The 24,514-nt window shown below is 59.1% G+C and overlaps 1 protein-coding gene across 1 annotated transcript in view; it reads right to left on the minus strand.

The window, feature by feature from the left end:
• Nucleotides 1-4,713: 4,713 nt before the first annotated feature.
• Nucleotides 4,714-24,514, minus strand: part of polr2c (RNA polymerase II subunit C) — a 28,289-nt gene continuing 8,488 nt past the window's right edge. The window contains exons 2-5 of the mRNA XM_070870856.1: nucleotides 20,304-20,353; nucleotides 16,175-16,243; nucleotides 5,830-5,882; nucleotides 4,714-4,938 (exon numbers count right to left, since the gene is read on the minus strand). Of these exons, the coding sequence (XP_070726957.1) occupies nucleotides 4,729-4,938; nucleotides 5,830-5,882; nucleotides 16,175-16,243; nucleotides 20,304-20,353 (382 nt within the window). The 3' untranslated portion in view covers nucleotides 4,714-4,728. The remainder of the gene's footprint in view (nucleotides 4,939-5,829; nucleotides 5,883-16,174; nucleotides 16,244-20,303; nucleotides 20,354-24,514) is intronic.

Consider the following 24,514-nt stretch of genomic DNA (forward strand, 5'->3'; position numbering starts at 1 on the left):
TAAGCAAAGAAAAGATTAAATAAAGCATGTTCCTACCTGTGTGAAAGTTCTTCAGGCAGGCCTTTAGGAAGCGGTTTGCCGTCGGGACCGAAGGCTGAACTAGCCGGGTCCGAGATTTTGGGCAGGGCCCGTCCCCAGCACCAGAGGTAGGTGGCGTTGGGTCGGGTCGGGGAGAGAGGTTCGGTTCAGTTCGGGTCGGCGGGGGGGAAGAGGGAGGGAGGGAGGTCAGGTCAGATCCAGTCCGGGGGCGGGAGTAGAGTCGGGTGGGAGCGGGAGCGGCAGACGGGTCGAGTCCGGTGGGGGGGGGGGGGGGAGAGGGGAGGGGGGGAAAGCAGGAGCGGCAGGCGGGTCGAATCTGGGGGGGGGGGGGGGGAAGCGGGGGAGCAGGAGCGACAGCGGCAGACGGGTCGGGTCGGGTCCGGCCTGGGGGGGGAGCAGGAGCGGCAGCGGCAGACGGGTCGGGTCCGGGGGGGGAGCAGGAGCGGCAGCGGCAGACGGGTCCGGCCTGGGGGGGGGAGCAGGAGCGGCAGACGGGTCGGGTCGGGTCCGGCCTGGGGGGGGAGCAGGAGCGGCAGCGGCAGACGGGTCCGGCCTGGGGGGGGAGCAGGAGCGGCAGCGGCAGACGGGTCGGGTCCGGGGGGGGGAGCAGGAGCGGCAGCGGCAGACGGGTCCGGCCTGGGGGGGGAGCAGGAGCGGCAGCGGCAGACGGGTCGGGTCCGGGGGGGGGAGCAGGAGCGGCAGCGGCAGACGGGTCGGGTCGGGTCGGGTCGGGTCCGGGGGGGGAGCAGGAGCGGCAGCGACAGACGGGTCGGGTCGGGTCGGGTCCGGGGGGGGAGCAGGAGCGGCAGCGGCAGACGGGTCGGGTCGGGTCCGGGGGGGGAGCAGGAGCGGCAGCGACAGACGGGTCGGGTCCGGGGGGGGAGCAGGAGCGGCAGCGGCAGACGGGTCCGGCCTGGGGGGGGAGCAGGAGCGGCAGACGGGTCGGGTCGGGTCGGGTCCGGGGGGGGAGCAGGAGCGGCAGCGACAGACGGGTCGGGTCGGGTCGGGTCCGGGGGGGGAGCAGGAGCGGCAGCGACAGACGGGTCGGGTCCGGGGGGGGAGCAGGAGCGGCAGCGACAGACGGGTCGGGTCCGGGGGGGGAGCAGGAGCGGCAGCGACAGACGGGTCGGGTCGGGTCGGGTCCGGGGGGGGAGCAAGAGCGGCAGCGGCAGACGGGTCGGGTCCGGGGGGGGAGCAGGAGCGGCAGCGACAGACGGGTCGGGTCGGGTCCGGGGGGGGAGCAGGAGCGGCAGCGACAGACGGGTCGGGTCGGGTCCGGGGGGGGAGCAGGAGCGGCAGCGACAGACGGGTCGGGTCGGGTCCGGGGGGGGAGCAGGAGCGGCAGCGACAGACGGGTCGGGTCCGGGGGGGGAGCAGGAGCGGCAGCGACAGACGGGTCGGGTCGGGTCCGGGGGGGGAGCAGGAGCGGCAGCGGCAGACGGGTCGGGTCCGGGGGGGGAGCAGGAGCGGCAGCGGCAGACGGGTCGGGTCGGGTCGGGTCCGGGGGGGGAGCAGGAGCGGCAGCGACAGACGGGTCGGGTCCGGGGGGGGAGCAGGAGCGGCAGCGGCAGACGGGTCGGGTCGGGTCGGGTCCGGGGGGGGAGCAGGAGCGGCAGCGACAGACGGGTCGGGTCGGGTCGGGTCCGGGGGGGGAGCAGGAGCGGCAGCGACAGACGGGTCGGGTCCGGGGGGGAGCAGGAGCGGCAGCGACAGACGGGTCGGGTCCGGGGGGGGAGCAGGAGCGGCAGCGGCAGACGGGTCGGGTCGGGTCGGGTCGGGTCCGGGGGGGGAGCAGGAGCGGCAGCGGCAGACGGGTCGGGTCGGGTCCGGGGGGGGAGCAGGAGCGGCAGCGACAGACGGGTCGGGTCCGGGGGGGGAGCAGGAGCGGCAGCGACAGACGGGTCGGGTCGGGTCCGGGGGGGGAGCAGGAGCGGCAGCGACAGACGGGTCGGGTCCGGGGGGGGAGCAGGAGCGGCAGCGACAGACGGGTCGGGTCGGGTCCGGGGGGGGAGCAGGAGCGGCAGCGGCAGACGGGTCGGGTCCGGGGGGGGAGCAGGAGCGGCAGCGACAGACGGGTCGGGTCCGGGGGGGGAGCAGGAGCGGCAGCGACAGACGGGTCGGGTCGGGTCGGGTCCGGGGGGGGGAGCAGGAGCGACAGCGGCAGACGGGTCGGGTCCGGGGGGGGGGGGGGGGGGGGGAGCAGGAGGGAGTGTGAGTCGGCAGGAAGCAGGAGCTGGCCATGGGAGGAGCCTTATTGACGCAGCCCCAGTGAGGCCATTGGGCCAGGGCTAGGGGCTGCGTGCTTCGGGCCCCTCCCACACAGTTTCGGGCGCCTGGAGCTACTGCACTTGCCCAATGTAGCGCGCATGTGCAGAGGTCCCGGCACTGTTTTCAGCGCAGGTACCTGGCTCCGCCCCCTACAGCTCCTGCTGCGCCGCGCCGAGGGCCAGAGGACCTGCAGGGAGGTGGAGAATACGGAGGGTTTTTTTAGGCGCACTTTGTGGCGCGGTAAACGGGCGCCCCTTTTTTATCGTGTGGAAACTTGGGCCCATCATAACTCCTCAGGGGGGGGGTAAACCAGGAATATTGAGCTGCCAAACCTGCCCCTCTTTCAGCCATGTGCCTGTAATAGCTATAATATCATATTCCCAAGTGTCTACCTGTGCTCTTAGCTCATCCGCCTTACTCGCTATACTCCCTGCATTCAGCACAGGAAGACCTCCTTGCTTACTACTTACCATCCTTTGTTTCCTCTGTTTTACAAATTCACTTCCTACATTCTTGCTTTGCAATTTGTTTTACTTCTTTCCCTATTGAATTTTTTCTCAGGTTCCCATCCCCCTGCCAAGCTAGTTTAAACTCTCGAGCAACATCCCCACTGACACCTGGGAATGCCCGGTTAAAAACCACCTTAAATGGAGGAAGTACAGCCGGGAGGGCGCTGAGCACCTCGAGTCTCGTCGCCGAGAGCGTGCAGAAACCAAGCGCAGGCAGCGGAAGGAGCGTGCGGCAAACCAGACTCCCCACCCATCCTTTCCCTCAACCACTGTCTGTCCCACCTGTGACACAGACTGTAATTCCCGTATTGGACTGTACAGTCACCTGAGAACTCACTTTTAGAGTGGAAGCAAGTCTTCCTCGATTCTGAGGGACTGCCTATGATGATGATGGACATGAGGGATGGGCTAATATATTGACAACGTTAAAATTAATACTAATTGCATGAATAGAGCTGCATCTTTCAGCTCATCTTGGGCTTTTGAGTTGTTTGTCGATATATAACCGTGTAATTGAATGGTTTTTCTGAAGTGTTATTGCATTATGATGCATTTACAATCTATATTAACAACTTGGAAGAAGGGACTGAGTGTAACGTAGCCAAGTTTGCTGACGATACAAAGATGGGATGTGCAATGTGTGAGGAGGACACAAAAAATCTGCAAAAGGACATAGAGAGACGAAGTGAGTGGCCAAAAATTTGGAATATTGTTTAATGTTGTATAATGTTGGAAAGTGTGAGGTCATGCACTTTGACAGAAAAAAAATCAAAGAGCAAGTTATTATTTAAATGGAGAAAAATTGCAAAATGCTGCAGTACAGCGGAACCTGGGGGTCCTTGTGCATGAAACACAGAAGGATAGTATGCAGGCAAGCAAGTGATCAGGAAGGCCAATGGAATATTGGCCTTTATTGCAAAGGGGATGGAGTATAAAAGCAGGGAAATCTTGCTACAACTATACAGGGTAATGGTGAGGCCACACCTGGAATACTGCGTGCAGTTTTGGTTTCCATATTTAAGAAAGGATATACTTATTTTGGAGGCAGTTCAGAGAAGGTTCACTAGGTTGATTCTGGAGATGAGGGGGTTGACTTATGAGGAAAGGTTGAGTCGGTTGGGCCTCTACTCATTGGAATTCAGAAGAATGAGAGGTGATCTTATCGAAACGTATAAGATTATGAAAGGGCTTGACAAGGTGGATGCAGAGAGAATGTTCCCACTGATGGGGGAGACTAGAACTAGGGGGCATGATCTTAGAATAAGGGGCCGCCCATTCAAAACTGAGATGAGGAGAAATTTCTTCTCTCAGAGGGCTGTGAATCTGTGGAATTCGCTGCCTCAGAGAGCTGTGGAAGCTGGGACATTGAATAAATTTAAGGCAGAAATAGATAGTTTCTTAACTGATAAGGGAATAAGGGGGTGGGGCAGGGAGGTGGACCCGAGTACATGAAATGGTGGAGCAGGGTCAAGGGGCCGTATGGCCTACTCCTGCTCCTATTTCTTATATTATGTAGTTCCTTCATGTCCAACTCATTTCTGACAAGTATTTTTGTAAATATAGTTTGCATATGACGAACTAAAAAGCTTTTAATTAATTCTATGGGCGTGTAAATGAAAATTGAATTTTAATATAGCTAAGTGTGTGTGTAAGTTAGTAGATAAGAGTGTATTTTGGTAGGTAAATGGGGTAGAAGTGCAAAGGGATCTCGGGGTACAGATTCGCAGACCATTCAAAGTAGCAACGCAGGTTAAAAAAGCCATAAAAGTGCAAATAAAGCACTGGGGTTCATTTCAAAATCAGAGAAGTTAGGTTGAACTTGTAGTGAACCGTGTCTGATTGCCTGATGATTTGAGGTTGGGGTGGCGATATGGCATTGCTGTGAATATGTTGAGACACTGTTGTAGTAACATTAGTTCACGGACAAAAAGCTCGCGCTCAATGAGTCTGTGACCCGCTCAGTACAAAAGGAACGAGGGGGAACATTACTCACGGGAATAACTCGGGAATTGTTGGACAGCAGATCTCGCGAGGTGACGTGCCGCGTCTGATCTTCATTACACTTCACATCGAGGGTCAGCTCCACTGAGCATTCCGGACAGAACTCATCGCATGTACAGTCCTGGTGGCAGAGAGCAGCAGTCAGTGAAGCACCTTCAACACAGCCCCAGCTCTCAACGCCCCGCGCGCACTGAACTACCGTCACACACAGGCCACACATACACGCTACTCACACACACGCGCTCTTAATTACCGTCACACACAGGCCACAAACACACGATCACACACGCGCGCTCTGAACTACCGTCACACATGGGCCACACACGCGTGCTCTGAACGACCGTCACACACAGGCCACAAACACACACGCTACTCACACACGCGCTACTCACACACGCGCGCTCTGAACCACCGTCACACACGGGCCACAAACACACATGCGCTACTCACACACGCGCGCTCTGAACCACCGTCACACACGGGCCACAAACACACATGCGCTACTCACACACGCGCGCTCTGAACCACCGTCACACACGGGCCACAAACACACATGCGCTACTCACACACGCGCGCTCTCAACTACCGTCACACACGGGCCACAAACACACATGCGCTACTCACACGCGCGCTCTCAACTACCGACACACACGGGCCACAAACACGCACGCGCGATCATACATGCGCTGCTCACACACACGCGCTCTGAACTATCGTCACACACGGGCCACAAACACACACGCGCGCGCGCTCTGAACTACTGTCACAGGCCACAAACACACACGCACGCTCTGAACTACCATCACATACGGGCCACACACGCGCGCGCTCACACACGTGCCGCTCACATGCGCGCACTCTGAACTACCGCCACACACGGGCCACAAACACATACGCTCGCCGACCAACGTGCCGCTCTCCTGCACTTCCTCCAACACACAGCCCCTTGCCATCTCACTCTCCCGCCCCCCCCCCCACGTATACTCTCAGCCCCGCAATAATCTCCACATACCCTTGAATACTGCATCTTATCCACAATATCATCACTTGTTAGAGGAATTAATCCTGAAAATGAAGAATAAACATTTAGATGAAAGGAACAAATCCAAAAGGTTGCACCAGGGTTTACATCCTATCACAGCATTTGTAGCAAACAGACCACTGGGCCTCCTCCCACCCCTCGTCATCGCACCCTATCACCATATCCATCTATTCCTTTCTGCCTCCCCTTTAATGCATCGATACTATTCGCCTCAACCACTCCCTGAGGTAGCGAGTTCCACATTCCCACCGCTCTCTGGGCATAGAATCACAGAAATTTACAGCACAGAAGGAGGCCATTTCGGCCCATCATGTCTGCGCCGGCCGACAAAGAGCAATCCGGCCTAATCCCACTTCCCAGCTCTGGGTCCTTACCCCTGGAGGTTACACCACTTTAAGTTGCACATCCAAGTGCTTTTTAAATCTACGCCCCCTGGTTGTTGACCTTTCCAAGTGAAATAGGTCCTTCCTATCCACTCTATCTAGGCTTGGGATACATTTCATCCGGGCCTGGAGATTTCTCCACTTTCAAAGATGCTAAGCCCCTTAATATTTCCTCTCGCACTATGTTTATTTCATCTAATATTTCACACTCCTTCTCGCCTGATTGCAATGTCTGCATCGCCCCTCTCCTTTGTGAAAATAGATGCAAAGTATTCATTAAGAATCATACCCACGTCTTCCGCCTCTACACACAGATTATGGTCTCCAATAGGCCCCACTCTCTCTCGTTATCCTCTTGCTCTCAATGTATTTATAAAACATCTTGGGGTTTTCCCTGATTTTACTTGCCAACATTTTTTCATGCTCTCTCTTTACTTCCTTTGTCATTTCACCCCTGGACTTTCCATACTGCTCTAGGGTTTCTGCAGCATTGAGCCCTCGGTATCTGTCAGTGTCTCCTGAATTTCCTATTAGATGTATGACCCCTAGTTTTGGTCTTCCCCTCAAGTGGAAACATTTTCTTTACATCTACCCTGACAAACCCTGTCATAATCCTAAAGATGTCTCAGTTCATCCTTCAGCCTGCTCTCTTCTAGGGAGAAGAGCCGCAGATCTTGTCAGTCTTCCCTGATACCAGAACGGAGAGGATATCATTTCAGTAAGACTTGTCTGCACCTGCTCCAGTACCTCGATATCCTTTTTATAATATGGAGACCAGAACTGTGCTGTCGCCTCCCAAATCCGTGACCATCTTTCCCACAATTCCAGATTTGAATCCCTCCAATCCGGTTTCCGCCCGGCCATAGAACCAAAACAGCCCTCATCAAAGTCACAAATTACATCCTATGTGAGTGTGACAAAGGTAAACTATCCCTCCTCTTCCTCCTCGACCTGTCTGCAGACCTTGACATGGTTCACCACTCCATCCTCCTCCAACACCTCTCCACCACCGTCCAGCTGGGTGGGACTGCATTCGCCTGGTTCCATTCTTATCCATCTAATCGTAGTCAGAGAATCACCTGCAACGGCTTCTCTTCCCACCCCCGCATCGTTCCCTCTGGTGTACCCCCAGGGTCTGTCCTTGGCCCCTCCTAGTTCCCATCGCCATGCTGCCCCTCGGCGACATCATCCGAAAACACAGTCAGTTTCCACATGTACGCTGACGTACCCAGCTCTACCTCACCCCCACTTCTCTCAATCCCTCCATGGGCTCTAAATTGCCAGACTGCTTGTCCGACATCCAGTTCTGGATGAGCAGAAACTTTCTCCAATTAAATATTGGGAATTACATCAGGTTACACGGGATATACGGCACAGAAACAGGCCATTCGGCCCAACCAGTCCATACCGGTGTTTATGCTCCACTCTAACCTCCTCCTATCTTTCCTAATCTAACTCTATCAGCATAACCCTCTATTCCCTTCTCCCCCATATGCTTGCCCAGCCTCCCCTTAAACACATCGATACTATTTGCTTCAACCACTCCCTATGGCAGCGAGTTCTCACCACCCTTTGGGCGAAGGATTTTCTCCTGAATTCCCCATTGGATTTCTGGGTGACTATCTTATATTGATGGCCTCTAGTTCTGCCCTTCCCCACAAGTGGAAACATTCTCTCCGTATCCACTCTATCAAAACCTTTCATCATTATATAGACTCGATTAGGTCACCACTCAGACTCTTTTTTTTTTTTTAAAGAGAGAAAAGAGACCCAGCCTGTTCATCCTTTCCCTCGCATTTCTGGTATCATCCTTGTAAATCTTCTCTGCACCCTCTCCAGCGCCTCTATATCCTTTTCATCATCATAGGCAGTCCCTCGAAATCGAGGAAGACTTGCTTCCACTCTAAAAGTGAGTTCTCAGGTGAGTGAACAGTCCAATACGGGAATTACAGTCTCCGTCACAGGTGGGACAGACAGTGGTTGAAGGAAAGGGTGGGTGGGACTGGTTTGCTGCACGCTCCTTCCGCTGCCTGCATTTGATTTCTGCATGTTCTTGGCGACGAGACTCGAGGTGCTCAGCGCCCTCCCGGATGCTCTTCCTCCACTTAGGGCAGTCTTGGGCCAGGGTCAGTGGGGATGTCGCACTTTATCAAGGAGGCTTTGAGGGTGTCCTTGAAAAGTTTCCTCTGCCCACCTGGGGCTCGGTTGCCGTGTAGGAGTTCCGAGTCATCATCATCATCATCATAGGCAGTCCCTCGAAGCGAGGATAACTTGCTTCCACGCCAAAAAAAGGATGAGTTCACAGGTGTTTCGAATTAAGGACTCGAACTACATACTGAAGGGTGGAAGATGCCTGTGCGTGGATTTGTTTAACGTGGGGTGGCCGTTGCACACCAGCCACCACACGGGCTTGACAGAGCTCGGTCTTGGTCCAGTGGCAAGGATTAGCCAAGACGACTGGAGTCCTGCTCTGCTGCACGGACCTAATGCGCACACATATCGCAGTGTGGGCTGGCCCATGCTGCTCCTGGGCCCCGATCACATCGCTCTGCAGTCTCTCGCCGCTCCTGCTGTACCTGCCCACGCTCCAATAATTGACCTGGATCTTGATGACATCACTCTTCGCTGCCATTGCCCCCCTGCACCAGCTCGCACTGTACCTTGTAGTGGCCTCCACGCTGCTCCCAGGCCGCTGCACCTCCGCTCCTTTTATGGCCCCGACCTGCCGCTGGTCGAGTTCCAAGTAGAGCGCTTGCTTTGGGAGTCTTGTCGGGCTTGCGAACAATGTGGCCCGCCCAACAAGCTGGTGACCGACCAGAATTGTAGGCAGTGCTCAAAGAATGGTCTAACCACTGACGATGAGATCCAACACCGCCTCCAGTGTGCCAGTGCAGCCTTTGGCCGCCTAAGGAAAAGAGTATTTGAAGACCAGGCCCTCAAAACTGCCACCAAGGTCTACAGGGCTGTAGTAATACCCTGTATGGCTCAGGGAGGTGGACCATGTACAGTAAACACCTCAAGTCGCTGGAGAAATATCACCAACGATGCCTCCGCAAGATCCTACAAATCCCCTGGGAGGACAGGCACACCAACGTTAGCGTCCTCGTCCAGGCCAACATCCCCAGCACTGACCACACTTAATCAGTTCCGCTGGGCAGGCCACAGAGTCCGCATGCCAGACACAAGACTCCCAAAGCAAGCGCTCTACTCAGAACTCCTTCCCGGCAAACGAGCCAAAGGTGGGCAGCGGAAACGTTACATGGACACCCTGAAAGCCTCCGATAAAGTGCAACATCCCCACTGACACCTGGGAGTCCCTGGCCCAAGACCGCCCTAAGTGGAGGAAGTGCATCCGGGAGGGCGCTGAGCACCTCGAGTCTCGTCGTCGAGAGCATGCAGAAATCAAGCGCAGGCAGTGGAAAGAGCGTGCGGCAAACCATACTCCCCACCCACCCTGTCCCTCAACGACTATCTGTCTCACCTGTGACAGAGACTGTGGCTCTCGTATTGGACTGTTCAGCCACCAAAGAACTCATGTTAAGAGTGGAAGCAAGTCTTCCACGATTCCGAGGGACTGTCTATTTTCAGTTCTATCCCTCTAGAAATAAACCCTAGTTCCTGGTTTGCTTTTTATAGCCTTGCTAACCTGTGTCGCAACCTTTAGTGATTGGTATCCGTGATCCCTTTGTTCCTCTACCCCACCTAGACTCTCATAGTAATAAGTGACCTCCCTATTCTACCTACCAAATGTAATACCTCACATTTCTCTGTGATGAACTTCATTTGCCAATTATATGCTCATTCTGCAAGTTTATTCATGTCCCCTTGTAATTTGATGCCGTCCTCCTCAGTACTGACTATCTCCTCTCCCCCCAATTTGGCACCATCCGCAAATTTAGAAATTGTGTTTTTCATTCTAATGTCTAAATGGTTAATATAAATTGTGAACAACAGAGGTCCCAGCACTGATCCTTGTGGAACACCAGTACTCACCTTCTGCCACTATGAATGGTTACCCTTTACCCCTACTCTCTGCCTTGAAGCCAGCAAGCGATCCATTCTGCTACTTGTCCCCCGACTCTGCATTCTCTACCTTGTTCATCAGTCTATTATGGGGTACCTTATCGAAGGCCTTTTGAAAATCTAGATACATTACATTGACTGCATTACCCTTGTCTACTCTCTCTGTTACCTCTTCAAAACAGTCAGTGAGGTTGGTCAAGCAAGACTTTCCTTTTGAAACCCATGCTGACTATTCATTATTATATTTTTGGTTTCTGGATGATGTTCTATTTTATCCTTTATTTGGGATTCCACTATTTCTCCTAGCACCGATGTTAAGCTGCCTGAATTCCCTGGACATGTTCTATTCCCCTTCTGAAATATAGGTATTACGTAAGCTATTCGCTAGTCCTCTGGCACTACACCTTGTTTTAACAAATTATTATTAAATACGTGGAATAATGCCTCTGCTACCTCTTGCCTAGATTCTTTTCAAATGTGTGGATGCAATCCATCCAGACTAGGGCTTCAATCCTTTGAGTTTGATTAGTTTATTTAAGATATTCCCTCTTTTTATTTTAAATGCACTTATCTTATGACTAATTTCATCATCCAATGTCCTGGCCACCTGTTCTGTCTCCCTGGCAAATACTGAAGCGAGATAATGATTGAATATTTTGGCCATCTCTCTCTGGTTACTTGTGCTATTCTCCTGTCTATCCCTTAAATGGCCCTATTCCCACCCCAAGGGCCCTTTTTTATTGATGTTCCTGTAAAATATTTTACTATTTTGTGTTATGTTCCTTCATAATTTAATTTTATAGTTCCTCTTTGCCTTCCTAATTGTGTTTTTTTTTTACTTCTCTCTGAATCTTTTCAAATTCTCTTTTATCACGCACTCCCCTGCTGTTTATGTATTGAATGTACACCTCTTTCCTTACCCTCAATTGCTCACCCATGGAGTCTCACTCGTGTTTACTTGTCATGGAATATATTGTTCCTGAACACCGTTTTAAATATTTCCCATTGTTTTTGTCAATATTGTTGCCCATTTTATTTTCCCAAGTTCTATTCTCACCCCTTCAAAATCAACTTTTCTCCGATGTATTACTGTGGCTTTTGTCATACTTATGCCCTTCTCAATTACCATAAAGCGTATTATATCATGCTCACTATTGCCTAGATGTTCCCCTGCTTTAACTTCTCTTATCTGCTCTGGTTCATTCCCCATTACTAGATCCAATAGCGAATCCTCCCTTGGGTTAGAAAGGAGTCCTGTACACATTGTAAGAATTCCATTCCCTTATCCCCTTTACCTACCTCTTCTGTCCAATTAATATCGGGGTAGTTGAAATCCCCCAGGATTATTATTCTACGTTTTACTCATTTCCCTAATGTGTCTGCATATTTCTTCCTCCACGTGCCTTCCACTATTAGGTGGTCTGTAGACTAGCCCTATTAGTGTGATTGATCCTTTATTATCTTTTATCTCTATCCACATGGATTCTATTTATGCCTTTCTGATAGCTGCGACTGAAGCCATCGTTTTCGGTCCCCGCCACTAACTCCCCAACTCCTGTCTGAGGCTGAACCAGACGGTTCGCAACCTTGGTGCCATATTTGACCCTGAAATCAGCTTCCAGCCACTTATCGGCAGCATAACTAAGCCCACCTAGTTCCAACTCTACCATCGCCCGTTTCCGTCTCCGCCTCAGGTCATCTATTGACTATTCCTCCGCACTCCTGGCTGGCCTCCCATGTTCTACCGTATGTAAAGTTGAAGTCATCCAAAACTCAGTTGCCAATGTCCTAACTTGCACCAAGTCCCGCTCACCCATCACCCACTGCGCTCACCCCCAGTGAAACAACGCCTCGATTTCAAAATTCTCTTCCTGGTTTTCAAATCCCTCCATAGTCTCGCCCCTCCCTAGCTCTGTAATCTCCTCTAGAGCCAGCCCCCCGCGAGATGTCTGCGCTCCTCTAATTCTGCCCACTTGAGCATCGCTGATTATAATCGCTCAACCCTCGGTGACCGTGCCTCCTGTTGCCTGGGCCCCAAGCTCTGGGAATTCCTGCCTATACCTCTCTGCCCCTCTACCTCTCTTTCGGCGCTCCATAAAACCGACCTCTTTGAACAAGCTTTTGGTCCAATGTCTCCTTATGCGGCTCGGTGTCAAATATTTTGTCTCATAACACTCCTGTGAAGCACCTTGGGACGTTTTACTACGATAAAGACGCTATATAAATACAAGCTGTTGTTCTGATTCCACATGATCTGGTCTAAGTCAGGAATCTAGTATGTCGTACCATAATCGAAGGATTTTGAAAATCTAAATATATTATGTCGATTGCATTACCCTTATCGACTCTTGAAAATCAGTTTATCCTCAAGTTTCAGAAGCCTTCCATTAAAAGTTTCTCCCAGTCCATCACCCTTTATTTGCCCTCCCAGCCTGAACGTACTTGATACAGCAAAGGCTACGGGCCCTGACAACATCCCAACTGTAGCACTCAAGACTTGTGCTCCAGAACTAGCCGCGCCTCTAGCCAAGCTGTTCCAGTACAGCTACACCACTGGCATCTACCCGACAATGTGGAAAACTGTCCAGGTATGTCCTGTCCACAAAAAGCAGGACAAATCCAATCCGGCCAATTACCGCCCCATCAGTGTACTCTCAATCATCAGCAAAGTGATAGAAACATAGAAAATAGGTGCAGGAGCAGGCCATTCGGCCCTTCAAACCTGCACCGCCATTCAATATGATCTTGGCTGATCATGCAACTTCAGTACCTCATTCCTGCTTTCTCTCCATACCTCTTGATCCCTTTAGCCATAAGGGCCACATTTAACTCCTTTTGAATATATCCAACGAACTGGCCTCAACAACTTTCTGTGGTAGAGTGAAGAAGTTTCTCATCTCAGTCCTAAATGGCTTACCCCTTATCCTACGACCATGTCCCCTGGTTCTGGACTTCCCCAACAACAGGACATTCTTCCTGCATCTAACCTGTCCAGAGCCGCCAGAATTTTATATGTTTCTATGAGATTTCTATGAGATTTGTGAAAGGGAAATCATGCTTGACAAATCTTCTGGAATTTTTTGAGGATGTTTCCAGTAGAGTGGACAAGGGAGAACCAGTTGATGTGGTATATTTGGACTTTCAGAAGGCTTTCGACAAGGTCCCACACAAGAGATTAATGTGGAAAGTTAAAGCACATGGGATTGGGGGTAGTGTGCTGACGTGGATTGAGAACTGGTTGGCAGACAGGAAGCAAAGAGTAGGAGTAAATGGGTACTTTTCAGAATGGCAGGCAGTGACTAGTGGGGTACCGCAAGGTTCTGTGCTGGAGCCCCAGCTGTTTACATTGTACATTAATGATTTAGACGAGGGGATTAAATGTAGTATCTCCAAATTTGCAGATGACACTAAGTTGGGTGGCAGTGTGAGCTGCGAGGAGGATGCTATGAGGCTGCAGAGTGACTTGGATAGGTTAGGTGAGTGGGCAAATGCATGGCAGATGAAGTATAATGTGGATAAATGTGAGGTTATCCACTTTGGTGGTAAAAACAGAGAAACAGACTATTATCTGAATGGTGACAGATTAGGAAAAGAGAAAGTGCAACGAGACCTGGGTGTCATGGTACATCAGTCATTGAAGGTTGGCATGCAGGTACAGCAGGCGGTTAAGAAAGCAAATGGCATGTTGGCCTTCATAGCAAGGGGATTTGAGTACAGCGCAGGGTGTTACTACAGTTGTACAGGGCCTTGGTGAGGCCACACCTGGAGTATTGCGTACAGTTTTGGTCTCCTAACTTGAGGAAGGACGTTCTTGCTATCGAGGGAGTGCAGCGAAGGTTCACCAGACTGATTCCCGGGATGGCGGGACTGACATATGAAGAATGTGTGGAATTCTCTACCACAGAAAGTTGTTGAGGCCAATTCACTAAATATGTTCAAAAAGGAGTTAGATGTAGTCTTTACTACTGGGGGGATCAAGGGGTATGGCGAGAAAGCAGGAATCGGTTACTGAAGTTGCATGTTCAGCCATGAATTCATTGAATGGTGGTGCAGGCTCGAAGGGCCGAATGGCCTACTCCTGCACCTATTTTCTATGTTTCTACGTTTCTATTCTTCTAAATTCCAATGAATACAGGTCCAGTCGATCCAGTCTTTCTTCATATGTCAGTCGTGTCATCCCGGGAATCAGTCTGGTGAACCTTTGCTGCACTCCCTCAATAGCAAGAACGTCCTTCCTCAGATTAGGAGACCAAAACTGAACACAATATTCCAGGTGGGGCCTCACCAAGGCCCTGTACAACTGCAATAAGACCTCCCTGCTCCTATTCTCAAATCCCCTCGCTATGAAGGCCAACATGCCATTTGCTTTCTTAACCGCCTGCTGTACCTGCATGCCAACCTTCAATGACCGATGACACCCAGGTCTTGTCGCACATCCCCTTTTACTAATCTGCTGCCATTCAGATAATAATCTGCCATCCTGTTTTTGTCACCAAAGCGGATAACCTTACATTTATCCACATCTGCCATGTATTTGCCCACTCACCTAACCTGTCCAAGTCACCCTGCAGCCTCTTCGCGTCCTCCTCACAGCTCACACCGCCACCCAGCTTAGTGTCATCTGCAAACTTGGAGATATTACATTCAATTCCTTCGTCTAATTCATTAATATATATTGTAAATAGCTGGGGTTCCAGCACTGAACCACCCACTAGCCATTCTGAAAAGGACCCATTTATTCCTACTCTTTGCTTCCTGATTGCCAACCAGTTCTCTATCCATGTCAATACATTACCCCCAATATCACGTGCTTTAATGTTGCACACCAATCTCTTGTGTGGGACCTTGTCAAAAGCCTTTTGAAAGTCCAAATACACCACATCCACTGGTTCTCCCTTGTCCACTCTACCAGTTACATCCTCAAAAAATTCCAGAAGATTTGTCAAGCATGATTTCCCTTTCATAAATCTATGCTGACTTGGACCGATCCTGTCACTGCTTTCCAAATGCGCTGCTATTGCATCTTTAATAATTGATTCCAACATTTTCCCCACTACTGATGTCAGGCTAACTGGTCTATAATTACCCGTTTTCTCTGTCCCTCCTTTTTTAAAAAGTGGTGTTACATTAGCTACCCTCCAGTCCATAGGAACTGATCCAGAGTCGATCGAATGATGGAAAATGATCACCAATGTATCCACTATTCCAGGGCCACTTCCTTAAGTACTCTGGGGTGTAGATGATCAGGCCCTGGGGATTTATCGGCCTTTAATCCCATCAATTTCCCAAACACCATTTCCTGACTAATAAGGATTTCCCTTAGTTCCTCCTTCTCGCTAGACCCTCGGTCCCCTAGTATTTCCGGAAGGTTATTTATGTCTTCCTTAGTGAAGACAGAACCGAAGTATCTGTTCAATTGGTCTGCCATTTCCTTGTTCCTTGTTATAAATTCACCTGAATCTGACTGCAAGAGACCTACGTTAGTGTTCACGAATCTTTTTCTCTTCGCATATCAATAGAAGCTTTTGCAGTCAGTTTTTATGTTCCTGCAAGCTTACCCACGGCGCACCGTGGCTGCAGTGTGCACCATCCACAAGATGCACTGCAGCAATTCGCCAAGGCTTCTTCGAGCAGCACCTCCCAAACCTGTGACGTCTACCCCCGAGAACGGCAAGGGCAGCAGGCGCATGGGAACACCACCACCTCCACGTTCCCCTCCGAGTGACACACCATCCTGACTTGTCGCCAGGTTCCTGCAGCGGTTCAAGGTGGCGGTTCTCAAGGGCAACAGAGATTGTGCAATAAATGGCAGTCTTGCCGGCAACGCCCACATTCTGCCCTGGACTTTAGTTACACTCCCAGCCCCTTGCACATCAGTGGAGTTATCAAATGGTTTGGAGCACACTTACCGATTCTATGTGCAATGAATTCATCATGGAGGACGGAGGAATTGGCATCGATCTGAACCCAGTCAATCGCTGCAACACAACACAACAGATCACACACCAGTCACAGCAGAACACGGCAGGAGCGCGCGGGAGGGAGGGGAGACAGAGCGAGACAACGCGAGCCATGGGGGGGGGTGGGGACGGGACCAGGGCCGTGCCGGGACACGGGGAGGGGGGGGAACGGGACCAGGGCCGTGCCGGGACACGGGGAGGGGGGGGAACGTGACCAGGGCCGCGCCGGGACACGGGGAGGGGGGGGGAATGGGACCAGGGCCGTGCCGGGACACGGGGAGGGGGATGGGGACGGGACCAGGGCCGCGCTGGGACACGGGGAGGGGGGTGGGGACGGGACCAGGGCCGTGCCGGGACACGGGGAGGGGGGTGGGGACGGGACCAGGGCCGTGCCGGGACACGGGGAGGGGGGTGGGGACGGGACCAGGGCCGCGCCGGGACACGGGGAGGGGGATGGGGACGGGACCAGGGCCGCGCTGGGACACGGGGAGGGGGGGGGGGGGGAACGGGACCAGGGCCGCGCCGGGACACGGGGAGGGGGGGGGACGGGACCAGGGCCGCGCCGGGACACGGGGAGGGGGGGGAACGGGACCAGGGCCGCGCCGGGACACGGGGAGGGGGGGGGAACGGGACCAGGGCCGCGCCGGGACACGGGGAGGGGGGGGGGAACGGGACCAGGGCCGCGCCGGGACACGGGGAGGGGGGGGGACGGGACCAGGGCCGTGCCGGGACACGGGGAGGGGGATGGAGACGGGACCAGGGCCGTGCCGGGACACGGGGAGGGGGGGGACGGGACCAGGGCCGTGCCGGGACACGGGGAGGGGGATGGGGACGGGACCAGGGCCGCGCCGGGACACGGGGAGGGGGGGGAACGGGACCAGGGCCGTGCCGGGACACGGGGAGGGGGGGGAACAGGACCAGGGCCGCGCCGGGACACGGGGAGGGGGATGGGGACGGGGACGGGACCAGGGCCGCGCCGGGACACGGGGAGGGGGGGGAACAGGACCAGGGCCGCGCCGGGACACGGGGAGGGGGGGGGAACGGGACCAGGGCCGTGCCGGGACACGGGGAGGGGGGGGGGGGGAACGGGACCAGGGCCGCGCCGGGACACGGGGAGGGGGGGGAACGGGACCAGGGCCGTGCCGGGACACGGGGAGGGGGGGGGGGGGAACGGGACCAGGGCCGCGCCGGGACACGGGGAGGGGGGGGAACGGGACCAGGGCCGTGCCGGGACACGGGGAGGTGGGGGAACGGGACCAGGGCCGCGCCGGGACACGGGGAGGGGGGGGAACGGGACCAGGGCCGTGCCGGGACACGGGGAGGGGGGGGGAACGGGACCAGGGCCGCGCCGGGACACGGGGAGGGGGGTGGGGACGGGACCAGGGCCGCGCCGGGACACGGGGAGGGGGGTGGGGACGGGACCAGGGCCGTGCCGGGACACGGGGAGGGGGGTGGGGACGGGACCAGGGCCGCGCCGGGACACGGGGAGGGGGATGGGGACGGGACCAGGGCCGCGCTGGGACACGGGGAGGGGGGGGGGGGAACGGGACCAGGGCCGCGCCGGGACACGGGGAGGGGGGGGACGGGACCAGGGCCGTGCCGGGACACGGGGAGGGGGGGGAACGGGACCAGGGCCGTGCCGGGACACGGGGAGGGGGGGGGACGGGACCAGGGCCGCGCCGGGACACGGGGAGGGGGGGGAACGGGACCAGGGCCGCGCCGGGACACGGGGAGGGGGGGGAACGGGACCAGGGCCGCGCTGGGACACGGGGAGGGGGGGGGAACGGGACCAGGGCCGCGCCGGGACACGGGGAGGGGGGGGGACGGGACCAGGGCCGTGCCGGGACACGGGGAGGGGGATGGAGACGGGACCAGGGCCGTGCCGGGACACGGGGAGGGGGATGGAGACGGGACCAGGGCCGTGCCGGGACACGGGGAGGGGGATGGAGACGGGACCAGGGCCGTGCCGGGACACGGGGAGGGGGGGGGGGGAACGGGACCAGGGCCGCGCCGGGACACGGGGAGGGGGGGGGACGGGACCAGGGCCGTGCCGGGACACGGGGAGGGGGATGGAGACGGGACCAGGGCCGCGCCGGGACACGGGGAGGGGGGGGAACGGGACCAGGGCCGTGCCGGGACACGGGGAGGGGGGGGAACGGGACCAGGGCCGTGCCGGGACACGGGGAGGGGGGGGAACGGGACCAGGGCCGCGCCGGGACACGGGGAGGGGGGGGGACGGGACCAGGGCCGCGCCGGGACACGGGGAGGGGGGGGGACGGGACCAGGGCCGTGCCGGGACACGGGGAGGGGGATGGGGACGGGACCAGGGCCGCGCCGGGACACGGGGAGGGGGGGGAACAGGACCAGGGCCGCGCCGGGACACGGGGAGGGGGATGGGGACGGGGACGGGACCAGGGCCGCGCCGGGACACGGGGAGGGGGATGGGGACGGGACCAGGGCCGCGCCGGGACACGGGGAGGGGGGGGAACGGGACCAGGGCCGTGCCGGGACACGGGGAGGGGGGGGGGGGAACGGGACCAGGGCCGCGCCGGGACACGGGGAGGGGGGGGAACGGGACCAGGGCCGTGCCGGGACACGGGGAGGGGGGGGAACGGGACCAGGGCCGCGCCGGGACACGGGGAGGGGGGGGAACGGGACCAGGGCCGTGCCGGGACACGGGGAGGGGGATGGGGACGGGACCAGGGCCGCGCCGGGACACGGGGAGGGGGGGGAACAGGACCAGGGCCGTGCCGGGACACGGGGAGGGGGGGGAACGGGACCAGGGCCGTGCCGGGACACGGGGAGGGGGGGGAACGGGACCAGGGCCGCGCCGGGACACGGGGAGGGGGGGGAACGGGACCAGGGCCGTGCCGGGACACGGGGAGGGGGATGGGGACGGGACCAGGGCCGCGCCGGGACACGGGGAGGGGGGGGAACGGGACCAGGGCCGTGCCGGGACACGGGGAGGGGGGGGAACGGGACCAGGGCCGTGCCGGGACACGGGGAGGGGGGGGAACGGGACCAGGGCCGTGCCGGGACACGGGGAGGGGGATGGGGACGGGACCAGGGCCGCGCCGGGACACGGGGAGGGGGGGGAACAGGACCAGGGCCGCGCCGGGACACGGGGAGGGGGGGGAACAGGACCAGGGCCGTGCCGGGACACGGGGAGGGGGGGGGAACAGGACCAGGGCCGTGCCGGGACACGGGGAGGGGGGGGGAACAGGACCAGGGCCGCGCCGGGACACGGGGAGGGGGGGGAACGGGACCAGGGCCGCGCCGGGACACGGGGAGGGGGGGGAACGGGACCAGGGCCGTGCCGGGACACGGGGAGGGGGGGGAACGGGACCAGGGCCGCGCCGGGACACGGGGAGGGGGGGGAACGGGACCAGGGCCGTGCCGGGACACGGGGAGGGGGGGGAACGGGACCAGGGCCGTGCCGGGACACGGGGAGGGGGATGGGGACGGGACCAGGGCCGTGCCGGGACACGGGGAGGGGGGGGAACGGGACCAGGGCCGCGCCGGGACACGGGGAGGGGGGGGAACGGGACCAGGGCCGCGCCGGGACACGGGGAGGGGGGGGGACGGGACCAGGGCCGCGCTGGGACACGGGGAGGGGGATGGGGACGGGACCAGGGCCGTGCCGGGACACGGGGAGGGGGGGGGGAACGGGACCAGGGCCGCGCCGGGACACGGGGAGGGGGGGAACGGGACCAGGGCCGCGCCGGGACACGGGGAGGGGGGGGAACGGGACCAGGGCCGCGCTGGGACACGGGGAGGGGGATGGGGACGGGACCAGGGCCGTGCCGGGACACGGGGAGGGGGGGAACGGGACCAGGGCCGCGCCGGGACACGGGGAGGGGGGGGAACGTGACCAGGGCCGCGCCGGGACACGGGGAGGGGGATGGGGACGGGACCAGGGCCGTGCCGGGACACGGGGAGGGGGGGAACGGGACCAGGGCCGCGCTGGGACACGGGGAGGGGGATGGGGACGGGACCAGGGCCGTGCCGGGACACGGGGAGGGGGGGGAACGGGACCAGGGCCGCGCCGGGACACGGGGAGGGGACATTATAAAATTACCCAATGTCGCCACTTCGGCCATGAGAACTCGCCGCAAGGCATTTGCCACTCTGAAAAAAAACATCAAGATCAGCGAGACAGGTCGGTGCCCACAGCACACACCCCCCGCTCTCTCCCTGTCCCTCATCCTGGCGCTCCCTCTCTCCCCGCGCTCCACCTCTCCCTACGCTCCCTCGCTCCCCCTCTCTCCCTGCGCTCCCTCTCTCCCTGCGCTCCCTCTCTCCCTGCGCTCCCTCTCTACCCGCGCTCCCTCTCTACCCGCGCTCCCTCTCTACCCGCGCTCCCTCTCTCCCTCTCCCCGCGCTCCCCCACGGTCTGCACTCTCTCCCTCCCCCTCTCTCCCTGTCTGCGCGCTCTACCTCCCCCTCGCTCTCTCCCCCTCTCTCCCCGCGGACTCTCGCTCTCTCTCTCTCTCCATCTGTCCCTTCCCCCCTCTCCCTCTGTCCGCACTCATAGAAACATAGAAAATAGGTGCAGGAGTAGGCCATTTGGCCCTTCGAGCCTGCACCACCATTCAATGAGTTCATGGCTGAACATGAAACTTCAGTACCCCATTCCTGCTTTCTCGCCATACCCCTCGATCCCCCGAGTAGTAACTCCCTTTTGAATATATTTAGTGAATTGGCCTCAACAACTTTCTGTGGTAGAGAATTCCCACAGGTTCACCACTCTCTGGGTGAAGAAGTTTCTCCACATCTCGGTCCTAAATGGCTTACCCCTTATCCTTAAGACTGTGATCCCTGGTTCTGGACTTCCCCAACATTGGGAACATTCTTCCTGCATCTAACCTGTCTCAACCCGTCAGAATTTTAAACGTTTCTATGAGGTCCCCTCTCATTCTTCTGAACTCCAGTGAATACAAGCCCAGTTGATCCAGTCTTTCTTGATAGGTCAGTCCCGCCATCCCAGGAATCAGTCTGGTGAACCTTCGCTGCACTCCCCCCGTCTCTGTCCCTCTCCCCGCACTCGCCCTCTCCCCGCCCTCTCCTTCTCTCTCTCCCCGCACCCTCCCTCTCACTCCCCCTCTCCCCGCACTCCCCCTCTCCCTCTGTCTGTCCGCACTCCTCCTCTCCCTCTGTCTGTCCGCACTCCCTCTCTCTCTGACGGCACTCCCCCCCCCTTCTCTCTCTCTGTCCACACTCCCCCCCCCCCGCCCTTCTCTCTGTCCGCACTCCTCCCCCCCCTGTCTGTCTGCACTCCCCCCCACCCCCCCCCATCTCTCTCTCCCTGTCCGCACTCCCCCTCTCTCTGTTTGTCTGCACTCCCCACCCCGCTCTCTCTCTCTGTGTCTCTGTCTGTCCGCACTCTCCCTCTCTCTCTGTCTGTCTGTCTGTCCGCACTCTACCTCTCCCTCTCTCTCCGCGCTCTACCTCTCTCTCCGCACTTTCCCTCTCCCTCTGTCCGCACTCTCCCTCACTCTCTGTCCGCACTCTCCCTCACTCTCTGTCCGCACTCTCCCTCACTCTCATTCTGTCCGCACTCCCCCTCTCTGTCTGTCCGCACTCCCCACCCACCTCTCTCTCCCTCCCTCTCTCTCTCTCTGCACTCCCCTCTCTCTCTCTCTCTCTCTGTCTGTCCGCACTCTCCACCCCCTTCTCTCTCTCTGTCCGCACTCCCTCTTTCTCTCCCTCTCTCTCTCGCTCTCTCTGTCCGCACTTCCCCTCTCCCTCCCTCTGTCCGCACTCTCTCCCTGCGTCCGCACTCTCTCCCTCCGTCTGCACTCGCTCCCTCTCTCGCTGCGTCAGCACTCGCTCCCTCCCGTCTGCACTCTCTCCCTCCGTCTGCACTCGCTCCCTCTCTCGCTGCGTCAGCACTCGCTCCCTCCGTCCGCACTCTCTCCCTCCGTCCGCACTCTCTCCCTCTCTCACTGCGTCCGCACTCTCTCCCTCCGTCCGCGCTCTCTCCCTCTCTCGCTCCGTCCGCGCACTCTCCCTCTCTCGCTCCGTCCGCGCACTCTCCCTCACTCCCTCCGTCCGCGCACTTTCCCTCCCTCGCTCCGTCCGCTCTCTCTCCCTCCCTCGCTCCGTCCGCGCTCTCTCCCTCCCTCCGTCCGCGCTCTCTCCCTCCCTCCCTCCGTCCGCGCTCTCTCCCTCCCTCCCTCCGTCCGCGCTCCCTCCCTCCGTCCGCGTTCCCTCCCTCCCTCCCTCCGTCCGCGCTCCCTCCCTCCCTCCGTCCGCGTTCCCTCCCTCCCTCCCTCCGTCCGCGCTCCCTCCCTCCCTCCCTCCGTCCGCGCTCCCTCCCTCCCTCCCTCCCTCCGTCCGCGCTCCCTCCCTCCCTCCCTCCGTCCGCGCTCCCTCCCTCCCTCCGTCCGCGCTCCCTCCCTCCCTCCGCCCGCGCTCCCTCCCTCCCTCCGTCCGCCCGCGCTCCCTCCCTCCCTCCCTCCGCCCTCCCTCCCTCCCTCCGTCCGCGCTCCCTCCCACCCTCCCTCCGTCCGCCCTCCCTCCCTCCCTCCGTCCGCACTCACTCCCTCCCTCCGTCCGCACTCACTCCCTCCCTCCGTCCGCACTCACTCCCTCCCTCCCTCCGTCCGCACTCACTCCCTCCCTCCCTCCCTCCGCACTCACTCCCTCCCTCCGTCCGCACTCACTCCCTCCCTCCCTCCGTCCGCACTCACTCCCTCCCTCCCTCCGTCCGCACTCACTCCCTCACTCCCTCCGTCCGCACTCACTCCCTCACTCCCTCCGCCCGCACTCACTCCCTCCCTCCGCCCGCACTCACTCCCTCCCTCCGCCCGCACTCACTCCCTCCCTCCGCCCGCACTCACTCCCTCCCTCCGCCCGCACTCACTCCCTCCCTCCGCCCGCACTCACTCCCTCCCTCCGCCCGCACTCACTCCCTCCCTCCGCCCGCACTCACTCCCTCCCTCCGCCCGCACTCACTCCCTCCCTCCGCCCGCACTCACTCCCTCCCTCCGCCCGCACTCACTCCCTCCCTCCGCCCGCACTCACTCCCTCCCTCCGCCCGCACTCACTCCCTCCCTCCGCCCGCACTCACTCCCTCCCTCCGCCCGCACTCACTCCCTCCCTCCGCCCGCACTCACTCCCTCCCTCCGCCCGCACTCACTCCCTCCCTCCGCCCGCACTCACTCCCTCCCTCCGCCCGCACTCACTCCCTCCCTCCGCCCGCACTCACTCCCTCCCTCCGCCCGCACTCACTCCCTCCCTCCGCCCGCACTCACTCCCTCCCTCCGCCCGCACTCACTCCCTCCCTCCGCCCGCACTCCCTCCCTCCCTCCGCCCGCACTCCCTCCCTCCGCCCGCACTCCCTCCCTCCGCCCGCACTCCCTCCCTCCGCCCGCACTCCCTCCCTCCGCCCGCACTCCCTCCCTCCGCCCGCACTCCCTCCCTCCGCCCGCACTCCCTCCCTCCGCCCGCACTCCCTCCCCCCGCACTCCCTCCCCCCGCACTCCCTCCCCCCGCACTCCCTCCCTCCGCCAGCACTCCCTCCGCCCGCCCGCACTCCCTCCGCCCGCCCGCACTCCCTCCGCCCGCCCGCACTCCCTCCGCCCGCCCGCACTCCCTCCGCCCGCCCGCACTCACTCCCTCCGCCCGCACTCACTCCCTCCGCCCGCACTCACTCCCTCCGCCCGCACTCACTCCCTCCGCCCGCACTCACTCCCTCCGCCCGCACTCACTCCCTCACTCCCTCCGCCCGCACTCACTCCCTCACTCCCTCCGCCCGCACTCACTCCCTCACTCCCTCCGCCCGCACTCACTCCCTCACTCCCTCCGCCCGCACTCACTCCCTCACTCCCTCCGCCCGCACTCACTCCCTCACTCCCTCCGCCCGCACTCACTCCCTCCGCCCGCACTCACTCCCTCACTCCCTCCGCCCGCACTCACTCCCTCCCTCCCTCCGCCCGCACTCACTCCCTCCCTCCCTCCGCCCGCACTCACTCCCTCCCTCCCTCCGCCCGCACTCCCTCCCTCCGCCCGCACTCCCTCCCTCCCTCCGCACTCCCTCCCTCCCTCCGCACTCACTCCCTCCCTCCTCACTCACTCCCTCCCTCCGCACTCACTCCCTCCCTCCGCACTCACTCCCTCCCTCCGCACTCACTCCCTCCCTCCGCACTCACTCCCTCCCTCCGCACTCACTCCCTCCCTCCGCACTCACTCCCTCCCTCCGCACTCACTCCCTCCCTCCGCACTCACTCCCTCCCTCCGCACTCACTCCCTCCCTCCGCACTCACTCCCTCCCTCCGCACTCACTCC

The sequence above is a fragment of the Pristiophorus japonicus genome, unplaced genomic scaffold, assembly GCF_044704955.1.
Source record: "Pristiophorus japonicus isolate sPriJap1 unplaced genomic scaffold, sPriJap1.hap1 HAP1_SCAFFOLD_1866, whole genome shotgun sequence".
Taxonomy (NCBI): domain Eukaryota; kingdom Metazoa; phylum Chordata; class Chondrichthyes; family Pristiophoridae; genus Pristiophorus; species Pristiophorus japonicus.